The 15,217-nt window shown below is 36.5% G+C and overlaps 1 protein-coding gene across 1 annotated transcript in view; it reads right to left on the bottom strand.

The window, feature by feature from the left end:
* Positions 1-3,924: 3,924 nt before the first annotated feature.
* The window catches only part of LOC308656766 (uncharacterized protein C1orf141), a gene marked incomplete at its 5' end in the record, with an annotated part of 37,159 nt that continues 25,866 nt past the window's right edge, over positions 3,925-15,217 (bottom strand). The window contains 3 exons of the mRNA XM_081308142.1: positions 3,925-5,243; positions 6,608-6,797; positions 7,980-8,049. Coding sequence (XP_081164268.1) covers positions 4,665-5,243; positions 6,608-6,797; positions 7,980-8,049 — 839 coding nt within the window. The 3' untranslated portion in view covers positions 3,925-4,664. The remainder of the gene's footprint in view (positions 5,244-6,607; positions 6,798-7,979; positions 8,050-15,217) is intronic.

Raw genomic sequence — 15,217 nt, 5'->3', positions numbered from 1 at the left:
GACTATCTGGCTGTGCACTCCAACTAAAGTTAAATAAATTTTATTATGCTCAGGTATAGATTTGATTTGCTTATGCCAAGGACCAATTACTTAATTCAACTGGAAGAAAAATTTCCAGATGTGCTGCATATAATTTGACAAAGATAGTAAAATGTCATATCAAATTTAACTATGTGATGTTCTTGTAGAAAGCGTTCTTTGTGAGTAGATAACACTTGCTAAATGTCCATTATCCATGCAGGAACAAGTAGGGATTTAGACTGAACCAAGCTGGAGCAGGCATGGAAATGGGTGAAGATGGGCCAGGGCACTAGAATCTGAGTTCCATGAGAGTGTGGCTCAGAAAGCAAGGCAAGATTGATGACTTGCAAACAGTTTGAGTTGCTGTAGCAGTTTCCCCTGCCACCCAATCCACATTCATTCTGGGCCTGTACCTGTGCCAGGTGCAAAGAATCCAAAGGTTCTAAAATACAAATCTGCCCTATGAGTCTTTCCCAATCCTGGCAGCATTGATTTTTTAAATCTTAAATGCTATGTGATAGAATCAGAGAAAGTACATTGAAAGAAATGTATTGGGATTTGTGATGGCTCATTTTGGTTGTCAGCTTGACTAAATTTGAGGAATACCTAGAAAAGTAGTAAAGCATTTGTCAGTGTGTATCTGTGAGGGTGTTTCCAGAGAAGACTGGCATGTGGGTCAGCAAACTGAGTGGGGAAAACTGGCCCTATATGCAGGTGGCATTGTCCAGTAGGTTGGAGGTCCAGACAGAATGAAAATGTGGAAGAAGAAAGTTCAATTATGCAATTGAGCTTGAACTTTCTTGAGTGGGTGCATTTTTTTTTTCCTGCTGCTATCATCCATGGACATCAAAGTTAGATTCTTTAGCCTTTGAATACAGATTTGCTCAGTGGCAGATTTGCTCCAGTATCTCTTCAAAGGGCTTTCCAGACCATCATTCTGACTGGGGCTGCCTTATTGGCCCATTTTGTGCTGAGGCTCCCAGCTTCTTGGACTGAACTGCTAGTGGGTTTCCCTGGATCTCCAGCCTGCAGAGGGTTACTGGGGGACTACTCAGCCTCTGATCATGTAAGTGAATCCAACAAATCCACTCTTATAACTACATATATTCTATCAGTTCTGTTCCTCTGAAGAACCCTAACAGAGAGTCTGAGGAGGCTTAAGAAAATAATGCCTATCTTCCCCGCTCAAATTTGAAGGCAACTGATAGATAGATGTAACAGGTAGATTGATGGCAATCATAACAGAGTTTAAGCTGTTTGACAGCATGGCTTAGTTTTGAGAGAAAAATAGACTCAAGTAGGACTGTTCTGCTTCTTGGTCCCCAATTGTAAGATCGCTCATCCAACGTAACACGTGAGTCTCCAGAATACACACGTTTACCAAGGATTGCTGCTCCTTTTGAATTAGGGCAAAAAAGAGAAAATAATCAATCCCCTTCTGCTTATAGTCTTTTAATGGATGAGTCTTATCCAATCAAGAAACTTGGGCAGACTGCTAATACCTCTAATCAGGTTTCACACTCCTAATGAGGAGAAGTAATGGGTGAGGTAGGAAATCATTGGTGCTATTATAAGGAAGACTACACAGGAAAACTAGAGAGGTAGGGAATAAGTGTTCTTTATTCATTTTTCCTTACTTACTATGCATAATTATTAATTTTATGGTAAATCAGATGAGTTCCTATCATTTCCTTTCATATTAGGAAAGTTATGCTCCCACTTTTATGAGACTGTTGCAGTACCTTAGTGACCATAGACCTGTGCGTGGTAGAAGATAGACGTCTTGCCTACTGTGGGCTGGGGCTATAGAAATGTTAAAGGAAAAACTTTAGACAATTTAGATTTTAGCACAGTTTGAGAAAGAATGATCAATGAATCAGGCAGCACTTTAGAATCAGATGTTCAGAGAACTCTGCCCAGCAGTGTGAGCAGTGAGCTTTTATAGGCTGAATATAGAAGCAAAGTAGAGAACTCACATGAGTAGTTACAACTAGCCATCTATTTGGGCTTGGTGTGATGAGGCATTTGCCTTATTGGGTATGGGGTGATGCGTTGGCTGCCCGGGTTGCTGAAACCCTCTCCTGTGATTGGCTGAAACTCAGCTATTTGTCACATTCCTAAATTGGGTTCCAGTTTATTTATATACTGAGTTAGGCTATCATTAGTTAGGAACTCAAAGCATGGAAACAACCTCAGGCTAATGGCCTCCTGCTTATTTAACAGAAATAAGCAGACCACAGTCCCCTAGTGAGGCATCTGGGAGAAAACTCATGGATCCCTGACAGCTTTTCATGAGTTTAGTGGTTTCTTTTTGGCCTCCAGAACATTTACACAGAATCCAAGGCAACCTTCCAGTGGGGTGATCCACAGATCCAAACTGGCCAGCTAGGCAATGTACAATACCATCTGCATCGCTGCCTGTGACTTAGACTAGCCTTTGAGGACACGTTCAGATGTCATTATAGAATAGAATCCAAGTCTGATCTTGACCCCAATGCTTGAAAGCCCCAGCAGCTACGGAAGAGAAGATAGATTCAAGCTGAAGGTAGAAGAGAAAGGTGCCGAAGTTAGGTTGCCACCTTATCACAATCCCCTGCTCCCAGTTATGAAGTTACTTTAATGAAGAATCCTCAAGCCAAATGTAATTTTAAGTTACTGCAATACTTTCTTAAAGGATGAAGCTCAGAAGCACCTGCCAAAACTTCCAGAACAGTTTAACTAATACTGTGGGCTAAAGTCTGAATATTATGGATACGTGTAACATTTAATTTAGAAAAAAAAATGGACACTTCTGAGACACTTCTGAGAATATCTTTTAAGAAGTTATACTTACATTAAGAGCAGCCTAAGGGGAAAAGGCGGGAAAAGGAAGGGAATTTTTATTGAATGCTGCAATGCTCAAAATACTATGTATTATTTAATCCTGAAAATACTCACATTGTAATAAAGTACTGTTGTCCCCATCTTAAGATGGAGATAAAATAAATTGAGACTGAAATCATTTTATTTCGTTTGTCCAAATTCACTCCTGTCTGCCCTATCCCAAGGCTCACTCACACTTCTCTCTGTCGCTGTCTCAGAAAAACTGCCATCATCCCTTGTACCATTAACTCTGTTCTCCTCCCTGTTGTTCTTATTGTTGCTACTTACGAAGAGTTTGTGACCCGGCAGGGGACTTGGGAAACTGCTCTGCTTTGTCCTGTCTCTAAAGGAGGGAAGTCAGGGGGAGAATGGATGACAATTAGAACAGAACAGAGGGAAAAAGAAAAGTGACTCAAGACTGAGCTGCAGCCGCTCTCCCACCTCCGCAGCCAGTAACAGGAAGAAAGGAGGCGGCGACAGCTCCGCCCCACCTCCTCCTACGCCCGCGACCTCCTCCCCCGGAAAATTCTCAAAGGCTCCCAAAACCTTCCCTTAAATGCTTCTAACCCAACCAGCTTCTCTCCTCAAGTACTAAAAGTGAAGATTTTTTTAAAAGTCTGTTCTTACTCAGCTTTCTCTTTTTAATTATTGGAATTATATAATTATTGCTTTTTACCATTTTTACTTAAACTCTCTGGGATAAAATGATAAATTAAAAGTCTTTTGTGGGTTAACCTTGGAATTTATCACTTTTTTTTTTCCATGTTTTTGTGGGTTTTTTTTCCATGTTGGGGATCGAACCCAAGTCTTTGCACATGCTACTGCCCCGTCCCGCAATATTATTTTTATGTAAAATACATTCTGAATTCCAAAGAAATTGATTACAAATGAACTTTTGAAATGCAACTTGTTTCTTTACATATATATATTTAGTTTTAGGTGGACACAATATTTTATTTTTATGTGGTGCTGAGAGTCGAACCCAGTGCCTCATGCATGCCAGGCGAGCAGGCTATCACTTGAGCCACATCCCTACCCCACAACTTGTTTCTAAGATGAATTCTGCCTTTATATTGTTTGATATAATGAGAAGTTAATGAGAAATAAATAAAATGTAATGTCAAAATATATTTTATAGGCTTCACTATTAAAATTATGTAACTTACAACTAAGAATACGTTGTTCTTTTAAATTATTTACCAATTCATTTTTAAAAAATCAAATTTACACTTGGAAAAAGCACTATATAGTAGTGAAGTTCCAATATCTCTAACAAAAAAAGTTACTCAGAATTTTACAAAAACCCTTTTAATTGTATACATTGTTAATGTGATACTATTTATCCATGGTTCTCTAAAATGCTGATAAGGATTAATTCCACAGTGCTAAATTAAAGGTATGTTTGTCTCATTTGATATTCAATTATAGAACAAGCTTATTGGCTTCCAACAGCAAATATCTGGTTAGTGCATGCCATTCTTGGTCTTGAATCAGACTTTACTGTAGGAATGCTAATGACTGATCAATCTAATTGAGATAGTAAAAAGTCATGGACTAGTCCCTCTAATTGATAATTATTTCCCAGTATCCTATTATTTACTAAAAAATGTTGATTTTTCTCCATTGGACCACTGTCGATTTGTAACTCCAGTTTCTATGCCTTGCTTTCTTGAGCCATTCATTAGAATATTACAATTTGGATTTCTTTTATCATCTTGAAACTTGGTTATTTGCTTCTTGTTACCAAAATACTACTGTACAAATGACATCTTTGGAGGCCTTTAATCATCTTTTGACAACTTTAACAAATCATCCAACGGTGTTACGTCACTTATTTTATGAACTTCCAGTATTTTTTTCGAAGGTTTTGAGCAGTCTTTAATAGGTGAGGCAGTGAATTTGTATGTGTGCACCGGCTTCATTGTAGAAAGAATTCTTTCAAATTTGTGAGTTTTATCACTCTTTTCTCGAATAACAGGTTTATCAAGATAGCCCACACATTTTTTTGTGAAATGGGAAAAAGTTGGTGAGATAGTATAACTTCTACTCCAAAGTCTGTCTTTTGATGGCTGATCACAAGTATTCTTCACTGTTTTTTGGTCCACTCTCAAAGGTGTGGCTTGTTTATCTTTTTCAAATGTTATATGTGTAGTTCTTTGGGGTTCAGAAAAGGTAATCACTTCATTGCCAATAAAAGATTTGAGCATTGAACAGTTTCTTTCCAAAACAAAATTTGTTCTTTTATGAGGGTAAAGTTTTTCATTTTGCCAAAGATGGGCAGAAAGTCCATTTTTTGTGAAAAGTAACATTTGAATATATTTTTTATCATGGAAAATTATAGGATTTGTGTCCTTTTGTTCCTGAGAATTAAAGGAAAGAATACTTAGTCATAAGTCTATTGAGGTAAAAAGCTACAAATATTTTAAATATGAAAATAAAATTTTCATATAGGATAGAGCATTGGGATGGTATTTTTAAAGTTTCTGTCTTCTGTAATTTAAAAAGCATACCAAAAAAATGATTATGTAAAAAAAAATCATAAGAGACATAACTGATTGTAAACCAAAATTACAAACACCGGGTTATTCTAGTACAAATTCAAAAAGTTTAAAATTATCTGATAATGGTTATATCTATTGTAAACCAATACTTAGCATAATACTTAGCATACAAAAAATATGTAACATATATTTGTGGAATAAAATAGCCAAAATAATAGGTTGACTTAAAGACAGACTTTTTACCACAATAATGGTGAAATCTGTTTGTATGATTTGCAATTTTAAATTTTCCCCTCATTTCCTTTTTTAGCTTTCATATTCTCTGTCTTGTCCTAAGTAAAAAGTTTTAACTCCAAAGAAATTGGTCAAATACATATATTATCAGTATTCATTTGGCAAATGTAAGTCAATGATTGTTACTTTTTCTTTAAGGCTGTAATTAGTGAAATAAGAAATTAAATTCAAGCCTGTCTCAAGAGACTAAGACAGGAAGATCATGAGTTCAGAGCCAGCCTCAGCAAAAGCAAGGCACTAAGCAACTCAGTGAGACCCTGTCTCTAAATAAGATACAAAAATAGGGCTGGGAATATGGCTCAATAGTTAAGTGTCCCTGAGTTCAATTCCTGGTCTCCCCTGCCCCAAAAAAGTGAAATTAAATTCATCTTTTATGAGTGCTTTTAGTATGAAAGATACATTGGTGTCTATGATTACTAGAAAAAAATATTTAGTTTTGTGATCACAAGTTCTCCTATTTAGCCACAGTAGTGAAAGTCTCTTATATTTTTGGTCTGCCCAATACCTTAGGGAATTTCCTACCTTACAGGTCTATGTGTCCTTAGGTGAAGCAGAAACTATCTTAGGCAGCCTTTCTGGGGCTTGAGCACAGGCATTTGATATAGGCTCTGCCAATCAGATATACCTAGGAGAGTCTTCAGTTCAGAGAAAGGAGGCAGTGTGAAAAATTGCAGACTGTGGAAACTATTCTAATGAGGGTGGTAGAGGCTATATATAGCTTTGAGAGGCGTCAAGAGCAAAGGCCTTAGAAAGTGTAATCCCTTGAGCATCAGTTGTGAACTGATCTGTACAATAGCAAGGGTCCCAGTGGAGCATTCTAGAGCTATACTTGAGTGATTCCTGACTAGATAACTTTTATGACAGGTTATCTTTTTAGCTTTCTCTGAAGTTCATAGTATTAGTATTTATTAAATAATAGTAGATATTACCACTTGAGAAGTTTCTGTCTTTGCTGGACTAATGTCCACTATTTTGGCATTTGGATTTTTCAGTTCATCCTCAAAACATAAGGGGAGCAAGGTGTTCTTTCTTACTGAACAATGGTCACTCAATGGATCACTTGTGATTGGCTTCTTTTCTTTTGTACTGAAGTCATTCGTTGCTGGAGGATACTTCCTTCTGAAAATGAACACAAGTTCAAGGAATGGTTTATTGGATTGATTTCAGGTTTTCGGTTCTTGTCTGCCTCTGCTCATCCCTATACAAGTCACTGACGACATCTCCAATTCCTGCTCCATAGACTTTCAACCAGATAAGATCATCAGTCTGGTTTGTAGGAGAAAACAGCAAAGCAGAGGTGGCAGCAAGACAGTCTTTTGTGGGACTTTGAGGTGGGAACGGAATGTATTGTGTAGGTTGAGGAGAGCATACAAGTAGAGAATTCTTAGCCACACCCTTTAGTGAGAGTATGAGAGAAGCTTTGCAGGGTAGATTCATGTCAACATAAGGTGACTTAAGTTTTGTTAGGAGGATGAAATAAGCATAAAGAGGATTCCAGGTCTTCCTTGGTTCACTCAGGATGTGGATAGTGATTTTAGGTTAGTCACAAGGGCTTCTTATTGCAGGATGGAGGTGACCTGCAGCAAAGGTTTGACAAAGGTGAAGTATAGATAGCCTCGTGGAAAGAGAACCAGCCTGGAGGGCATGACAGAGACTCAGAGGGCCTTCCACACCACTGAGAATCAAGAATGGGCCATAGCCAAGCTCAGAGAGAACACGCCATGGGTTTCATGAATCCTGGGGTTGCCAATCCTGACAGCAGCACAGGTACATTGGTCAGGTACATTTTCCTCATTCTCAGAATTCATTGAGCCCCTCATCTGTATACTCCTCAGATATTAACTTGGAAAGAAACAGAAGAATGAGTTAAACCTCAAGAGACTATTCATTATTGCTCTAAACAAAGTTTAAATACATTGGATTAATAGGACTTTTTAAAATTATAGAGGTTTAGAGGCTCCCGAGAAAGATCAGAACTTGATGGAAAAAAATAAAGAAGCTACTTTTTTCACATCCATGTTATAGTGTAATTAAATTCATCTCTCTACTACAAAAACATAACTCTGTTCCTTCTGCTCATTTTTTTCAGGGCTTCCTCACCAGCTAACTTTGCTCCAAGTCTGGAGCCTATGAGCTGAGTAGCGTTGGACCATTCACTGGATGACACTATATGGAACTAAATGCTGAAAATAAGCTAAAATAAATTCATTGTGGTCAATTATAAAATAAAAGGAAAAACTCATATCCTACTAGAAACATCACTGAACTGAATAGAATGTTAAAATTTTTAAAGTAAATTACCTCTTATTTACATCATCTTCTAAGAAACCAATTGACTCCAATGATTTTCTAGAATTTTTTTCGATTTGAGCTGAAATTATAAAAGATTTTCATAAAAGACACACACATATATTATGGCATTTAGAAAATATTTGTATAAAATATTTTACAACTTAAAATAACATGAGAGGGGCTGGGGATGTGGCTCAAGCGGTAGCGCGCTCGCCTGGCATGCGGGCGGCCCGGGTTCGATCCTCAGCACCACATACCAACAAAGATGTTGTGTCCGCCAAGAACTAAAAAAAAATAAATATTAAAAAATTCTCTCTCTCTCTTCTCTCTCTCTCTCTCTCTCTCTCTCTCTCTCTCTCTCTCTCTCTCTCTCCTCTCTCACTCTCTCTTTAAAAAAAAAAAATAACATGAGAGCACCTGATCTGCAGTAGCTACTCAATAAGTAAGTTCTATCTTGAGTGAACAAGAAAGAACTGGAAAAGACAGATGGAGGCTTTAATATTTAATTAAGGCGATGGAACACACATGTGATGATGTCCAAAGAGAGATGTCTTGCAGAAGGAAGCTTTCCTAAATTTTCAGGCCTGGCTTGTGTGTCAAATCATTATTAACCAATAAGAAGCCTCATATGGTTAAACACTATTGCTGTGGAGAGAAGTAATTTAGCAGCTATTGAACAGATCTTGCCACCTGGCATAAAGGAAGTGCCCAAGGCTGAACCTTCCAAATATGCCAGATGACCACCACAGCATTTTTCTGCTTTCCCAAGTGTTCTCTGATACACATGTTGTTAGCAACATATTAAGCATTTTCCTGTCCTCTGGTCGTTGATATTCTAGTGCAGTGCTTCCTAAACTTTCCACATCATGGCAAACATTCTGATGACTACTATTTGTATAGTACACCTGGATATACACTTGAGTAGACCTCTGTGGCAGGCTGTCATAGGGCCAACTGAACAGCCTGAGGGCTGAAGAATCAATATTTTAACTTACATGTTTTAGAACTCCCTCAAAAGAATTAATCCTCTCACTCTAGCAATCCAGTGGGTAGAGCATCACACTCCAGAAGACCCCACCTAAAACTGCTGAGAAGAGAAGCTGAGAATATTTTCAACTCCAACGGAAAGAATTCTATAACTTTTCATCAAAAACGTTTTTTCCTTAGTTCTTTTTTACTGTTTAATTGTGACCTTAATGGCACATGAACATTTATACAGTTTCAATTTTTTTTTCTACTTCTCATTTCAAGCATTTTTGAGGCCAGTTATTTTACATGGATTAGTTTTTGTGAACTAGGATTTTTGACTAGCATATTTTAGTTTTGTTTTGTATTCCTTATTTTTGTTTTTAATTAAAAAATTTTCTCCTACTGTTTTGCTTGATTCTCTCTTTTCTTCTGCCAACAGCCAATCTCTATTTTTCTCTTTCACTCTTCCTTTAATATTGACTTCTGTCTTCTCTCTTCCTCCTTCATAATCATTACATCCTATATCACTTCTGTTTTCTCTTTGTCTATTATTTGAAAATGTAAACCCTTTTTGCAAACTTGCTGTTTTTATTATGGGCAATAACTGATCATATTATTTCTGTTTATTGTGATAATTAACATTGTAGACATCATAGCAGGAACTATTTGGCTTAATGCTGTAAATTATTTGCATTGGTTTTTGTTATTACTTGTCTCCCCCTAAACAGTGAGATACTGGAAAGCTTCAGGGATACTATAAGTCCAAAGGGTGAAAACTCTACTGCCTCAGATCCATACTGTTAGATGGGTAGACATACAAACAACATGAAAAAGCAAGGGAACAAATCACCCCAAGAAAACAAAGAAACTCCAATAACAGAATCCATTGACACCACAGTGGAAGAAATGTCAGAGTAAGAGTTTAGAATGTACATGGTTTAAACTGATCTGCAAAGTAAAGGATGATGTAAGAGAGCAAATACAGAGAGCAAAAGATCAGTTCAATAAAGAGATAGAGAATGTGAAAAAACAAACAAACAGAAATCCTTGAAATGAAGGAAACAAATATTCAATAGAAATCATCACTTATAGACTAGGCAACTTGGAAGACAGAACCTCAGGCAATGAAGACAAAATCTATAATCTTGAACATAGAGTTGACCACAGAGAGAAGATGTTAAGAAATAACGAAAAGAACTTCCAAGAATTATGGGACAATATGAAAGGACTAAATTTAAGATTTATCAGGATAGGTGAAGGCATAGAGATATAAACCAAAGAAATGCCCAATCTTTTCAATGAAATAATACCAGAAAATTTCCCAAATCTAAAGAATAAAATAGAATATCAAATATAAGAGGCTTATAGGACCCCAAATGTGCAAAATTACAATAGACTCACATCAAGGCCCAGTATAATGAGAATGTCTAGCATACAGAGTAAGTATAGAATTTTAAAGGCTGTAAGGAAAAAAAATATATCAGATTACAGATAGGTGGAAATCATTACAGATCTCAGCTGATTTCTCAATCTAGACCCTCAAATCTAGGAGGTCCTGGAACAACATATACAACTCTCTGAAAGAAAATGGATACCAACCAAGAATCCTATATCCAGCAAAATTAAGCTTCAGATTTGAAGATGAAATAAAAACCTTCCATGATAAACAAAAAATAAGAGAATTTTCAACCAGAGAGCCTGAAGTTCATAATATTCTCAACAAAATACTCCATGAAGATGAAATGAAAAGAAAAAGTGAAAACCAGCAAAGGGAGGAACAATACTAAAGGAATAGTCAATCAAAGGAGAAACTAAGTCAAATTAAAAACTAGAAATAATCCAAAATGACTTGGAATACAAATCATATCTCAATAATAACATTGAACATTAATGGCCTAAGCTCATCAATCACAGACTAGCAGATTGGATTAAAAAAACAAGACCCAATAATATGCTGTCTCCAAGAGACTCACCTAATAGGCAAAGACACCCTCAGACCAAAGGTCACAGGATGGGAAAAAAACATATCACTCACATGGAGTCATTTCTTTCTCTGGATCATATTACTTTAGCTATATTCAGACTCAGAGACAAAATCCTCCTAACTTAGAGGAGCAAGGTGTTGAAAGGAAAATTGATAACAGAAGAGACAGGAGGCTAGTTCCTAGGAACCATAAAAATAATCATAGGGAAATTTATTTCTGTGAACTGTGTATTTAGTGAAACCTTTCCTGACTCTAAGGTGATGGTGGCAACGGGTAACTCTGTCCATTTGCATGTGAGGTGTCATTTGGATTTCATTTTTTTAACCTCTTTTTTTTGGATAAGCAATTCAGTTTCAGGAGGAATTTAGTCAAAGAAAGGTCTCGCAGCCCATGGGCCGTTTGATGGAATCATTTCGACATTGCATACATCCAAAAATGATTCCTGGGAAATAGTTTCCTGTCTCTTCTTGTTGTCAACTTTCCTTTCAATACCTTGCTTCTCTATGTTAGGAGGATTTTGCCTCTGAGTCTGAATACATTTGGAGTAACATTCATGATCCAGAGAAAAAAATGACTAGTCATGGCCATCACATTTCTCTCAAAATGCTGCCAACATAGACTTGGAATACTGTTTGACTTGCAATGAGGAAAGAAATCCCACAGGAAGGGTTTCTGTCCTTCTGCAGTCCATCGTTGACGGACCCAAGGTGAGTGTGTGCTTGTGGTCTTTGTGATGATGCTGGAGGACAAGTAATGAGAATGTTTTCTACTGGTTCTTTTAGTGTTGTTCCTTTGTCCCATGAAAAGGAGTTGCTCACTGACATAGGAATATTTTTTTGATTTGCTTCGTATTGTAATATGTGGCAGATTTTCTTTGTGTCTAGAATAAACCGCTTTAGAGTACTTTCAATCTAATAAACTTTCCTTCTTTTTGTGATTCATTTTGGCCACGATAAACTTGTATTTATTTTTTTCAAATTTCCCTGAAGTCTTTTGAACTTAGATTTAAAAAAAAAAAGTTTTAAAAAATGCTTTTATACAATGATTCGAGAAATTTTTTAGACATCTGCTTCCTAAAAGAGTAGAACATCCTGCCACTGCTCTTAGAGACAACAATTTTCTTCAGGGGAGAACAGAGTCTTTTCCAGCTTGAAGGAGTAAATCTTGAGTGATCTAAGCTTGTGCTTTTCAAAATGTGATGTGAGTCACCCATTTATGTTTTGTGAAGTCAACTTAGTGTTGGCTAATTAGCCTTTGAAAAACATGAAATTGAATAAAGTATAATAGGATTTCTCACATAAATCCTTAGCAGTAGCCATACAAAACACAGAAATATTGCAATCAAGTTCAACTAACAGAAAGAAAGAGAGATAATTTGGATTCCATAAACCTGAGTCTTCTAGCATATAGCAGAATATCTAGATCTAATTTATATCTCTCTCTATATATGAGTGTAATATTAAAAGATACTTCTTGTCAGCCTTACTGGTTACACTCATGTAATCCCAGAGATTCTGGAGGCTGAGGAAGGAGGATCATAAGTTAGATGACAGTCTCAGAAATATAGCAAGACCTTGTTTCAAAATAAAAAAATAAAAGGGCCGGGGCTGTAGCTAAGTGGTAGAGCACTCACTTAGCACATGTGAGGTATTGTGCTGAGAGCCATAGCCAAGTAGGAATGAGGCATGGCATTTTTGGTTGAAAGGTGAGGCCAGCAAGCCATTGAGATGATAATGATTATGTTAAGATGTGCATTCAATTGGAGATTAGACCCCTGCTGTCTGCTTGGGGGGTGGGGCCTGCTACTTTGGAGCTCTCGAGGGACTCCAGAAGAGTTCCCATCGGTTGGGGAAGTGTGGTAGGAGGGAATTCCGGAGGAGGGATTTCCTGTTGGTGTAGTGTGTCTGGAGAGAATGCTGCCTGCGTGGTTCGAGGGAGAATTCCCCGGGAGCATGTGTGGAGTGTGCTGGTGGAGTTCAGAAATAAAGTTTGTTCCTGCTTCAGTGGCTCGTGATTTGTGCCCAGCCAGACTGCGGCAGTATTGGGTTCGATCTTAAACACTACATAAAATTAAAATAAAAGTTTTGTTTTTTTTTTAAACGATAGGCATTTTTTAAAAAATAAAAATAAATTAAAAATAAAAAGAGCTGGGGTATTGCTCAATGGTAGAGTATCCCTGGGATCAATCTCCATTACTGAAAAAATAAAAGAATTTCTTACTGTGGGTCATTTTAAAAGCTGGAAAAAATGATTTAAGCTAATGATTACTTGTTGGTTTAGATATGGATACATGAGGCTATTGTAGCCAAGGAGACATAATGGAAAGTCTTCTTTGGGGGGACTTTTTTGTTTGTTTGTTTCATTCTTACAAAGGGATAAAAAAAACTTTTCTCTTTTTCAATGGATGTTATTATCCACACAGTTATCTAGAATATCAACTTTATCAACTTTAAGAAGTCTAAGCAATTTAGTGAAACCTTGTCTCAAAATAAAAATAAAAAGTGCTGGGCCTGTGGCTCAGTGGTTAACATGCCCCTGAGTTCAACCCCAGTACACAAAAACAAAAACAAAACAGAATGGTCCATGAGCAGTGGTTCACACCTGGAGGACAATTAACGAGAATATTTTTTTACTGGTTCTTTTAGTGTTGTTCCTTTCTCCCAGGAAAAGAAATTGCTGACATTTGGAATATTCTTTTGAGTTGTTTCGTATTGTAATATGTGGCAGCCTCCCAGTGGCTCAGGAGGCCGAGGCAGGAGGATGGCAAGTTCAAAGCCAGATTCAGCCAAAGTGAGGCATTAAGCAACTCGGTGACTCCCTGTTTCTAAATAAAATATAAAATAGGGCTGGGGATGTGGCTCAGTAGTCAAGTGCCCCTGAGTTCAATCCCTGGTACCCCCATAAAAAGAAACAAACAAAACCCAGAATGAATCAATGAATAATAAATAAAATCACATAGGAGTTAGAAGACTAGAAGGCTAGAAAGATTCTATATGCTATATGTCATACCAAGTAATCTGGACTTTATCATTTTTGTATTAGAAAGTCTTGCAATGTTCCTAAATCATGACATATATGGTAGTATGATCAAAGATTGATATTCTTTAGTAAAGGATTTTCTTAATGCTTGTATTCCAAATTTAGATGCATTTAACTTTCAGTTATTTCAATAGTAGCATGCAATTTGTATACCTTTGAAAGTAGGGTCTCTTCCCTTTGTATAAGCATTAGATTGATTGCTGGATATAGGAGAAAAGATTGAAGAATTCAATGATCTTCTACATCCTTGTCTATTCTGTGAATGTAGAATATGCAAGGGCTCTTCATTTTCTGCCTAAATATTGGGAAAATTAAAAGCTATCTTAGAAATTATTTCTTCCCATGTGTCTATTGATACATAGTTTCATTTGATTATTCATTTACCTCATTCACATTCCAAGTCTAATTATAACAGCTATCTGGTTCTTTAAATATTTTCAAATATAATATTTTTTTCAGTCTCAAAAACTCCTCTGAGATGGACATTATCACATTATGATTCTTTTTTAGTAACTTTTATTTCCTTTGTCTTAAAACTTAGCCTTTATATTAACACAAATTTATTTCTACAAATGTAAGCAAACATCTAAAGTTCAAATACTAAAGAAAAAAAAATTCTCTGCTTTAATAGAAATGTACTCTCACCACATAGAGTAGGTACTTCAGAAGAGTTCTGAATAGAGAAAAAACAACTAGAAAAAAAAATCCAGCTTTTCCTAAATTAGTTTCAAAGATTATATATATATATATATATATATATATATATATATATATATATGTGTATATATACATATATATATTTTTTTAATTACAGATACCTAACAGGCACAGTAGTGCGTGTCTGTTATTCCAAAAATTTGTGAGGCTGAGGCAGGAGGATTGCAAGTTTCAGGTCAGCCTCAGCAACTTAATAAGACCGTCAGTAACTTAGTGAGACCCTCTCTCAAAATTAAAAATAAAAAAGGGCTAAGGGGTATAGCTGCATGGTAGAGGGACCCTGGGGTTAAATATGCAGTATCAAAAACAAAAATAAAACAACGGGTACCTAGATATCCAAGATAGACATATGCATACATAATACAAAGTGCATAATTTGTGATTCTCATAGATAAACCAATCAATTATTTGGGAACTACATTTTTTTTTCATACTAGGCACAGAAAGGGTTTAGTTCTGATTAATATGAAATAAAATAAGGCATACAACAGAAATCGAGGCCATAAAGAGGTCACATTCTTATTGGATAAATATGAT

The sequence above is a fragment of the Spermophilus citellus genome (assembly GCF_964194105.1).
Source record: "Spermophilus citellus genome assembly, chromosome: 9".
Taxonomy (NCBI): domain Eukaryota; kingdom Metazoa; phylum Chordata; class Mammalia; order Rodentia; family Sciuridae; genus Spermophilus; species Spermophilus citellus.
The sequence above is the reverse complement of the archived record's forward strand: the minus strand, read 5'-3'. Positions and strand labels throughout refer to the sequence as shown.